Raw genomic sequence first — 1,356 nt, 5'->3', positions numbered from 1 at the left:
GGACTGTCCGATCTTCTGATTAAGACCAGCCTGCTCAGGTTCCAAAGAACCATGACTATTCCTCCAATTCCTGCATAGCCTCGATGCCAACAAAATCTAAAACTGGCAATCTCAAAGCGCAGGCAGTGCTTTGCAACTTCGATGTGAGAGTAACCTCAGCAACGTAATAATTATAGGCGTTCTGTCATTCTCATTCTCCGATCATACGCCTTGACTTGTCTGCCACTTGACTTCATGGTTGGCTGGAACACCCAACAGTCCAGGAATCTCACGGCGAAGTCCAGAAGCTCCAAAAAGCGGCAGGCGGGGTGTGCATCATCTTGTGGCCAAAGCTCACAGCTCCTCCCCGCCTCGTTACCGTAACTTACGAACGAGAACATCCACATCGTCCCTGTTGTAGATGCTGCCACCCTTACAGCACACCTCTACTCGGCCGATTTTACGACCGTCGACGCGCTCCTTACATAATGAGACGTTAACATCCAGTCGGCCCGTGACGCCCGCCACGCCCACCGCCTCCCTGCAAACCGCCGAAAATGCCTCGGATAATCTTCACAACCGCGCCTTTGACACGCTACTATACTGTGATGAGTTGCACACACAACAGTGCAGTTGCTGTATCTGTGCGCTGGAAACGCTAGGGTGATGTCACAGCCCTAGCGGAAGCAGATGATGGTATCGCGTATAGAAGCATTGTCTGTGCAAAGACGATATTGGCTACTTCCGGCATCAGCTGGATCTCGTAGAGGCATTGTTCATCAACGTCCTTGGCGGGGTGGCACGCTGTGGTGGATCAACCGTGTTGCAGCCGAGAGGTGCAAAACGGAGGACACAATCGAACTGGCACTGGTGATGAATTTGGGAGCGGGCATGTGAGAAATGTTGGAAAAGGTGATTGTTAAGAGATAAAAAGCATCCGCGAATCAATGCTCGCATGCACCGCATCCACGGGTCGGGCCGAGAAGTAGTGGTAGTGTCAGCGGTGCGACTATGCCTGCCTACACGTCTGTCTGATGCTGCCTACACTCTACATTACGCAACACTACTGTAGTCTCCCTATTATAGCGCCTGTACTGTAATTTACGTATATAGAATATAGTATTAAGCCCTTACGTATATATTATTAATATTTAATACTAGATTACTATCCCTAAGCTTAGTGTTAACGTAGTTATAGCTAGTATTATAGATAGATAGTAACGCTGTAGTATTATTTAGCAGAGTTATAATAATAACTATGTAACTTATAATTTTATTATTTTAGCAGCCTATAAAAATACTTAATACTATTTAGAATTAATTTATATATAAATATCCTAATAAATATAAGGTTATAGTTAAGAATTAATATACTAA

General features: G+C 45.4%; 1 protein-coding gene across 1 annotated transcript; it reads left to right on the top strand.

Annotated features, from left to right (window-relative positions):
- The first annotated feature begins 212 nt into the window (after positions 1–212).
- On the top strand, positions 213–688 carry P153DRAFT_147275 (uncharacterized protein). Its single transcript, XM_033662163.1, has one exon. It carries the CDS (start codon positions 401–403, stop codon positions 644–646), a length of 246 nt encoding a protein of 81 aa, XP_033518064.1. The 5' UTR covers positions 213–400; the 3' UTR covers positions 647–688.
- The last annotated feature ends 668 nt before the right edge of the window (positions 689–1,356 follow it).

Source organism: Dothidotthia symphoricarpi (genome assembly GCF_010015815.1).
Source record: "Dothidotthia symphoricarpi CBS 119687 unplaced genomic scaffold P153scaffold_27, whole genome shotgun sequence".
In the NCBI taxonomy this organism is placed as follows: Eukaryota; Fungi; Ascomycota; class Dothideomycetes; order Pleosporales; family Dothidotthiaceae; genus Dothidotthia; species Dothidotthia symphoricarpi.
This window is presented reverse-complemented; position numbering and strand designations above follow the sequence as displayed.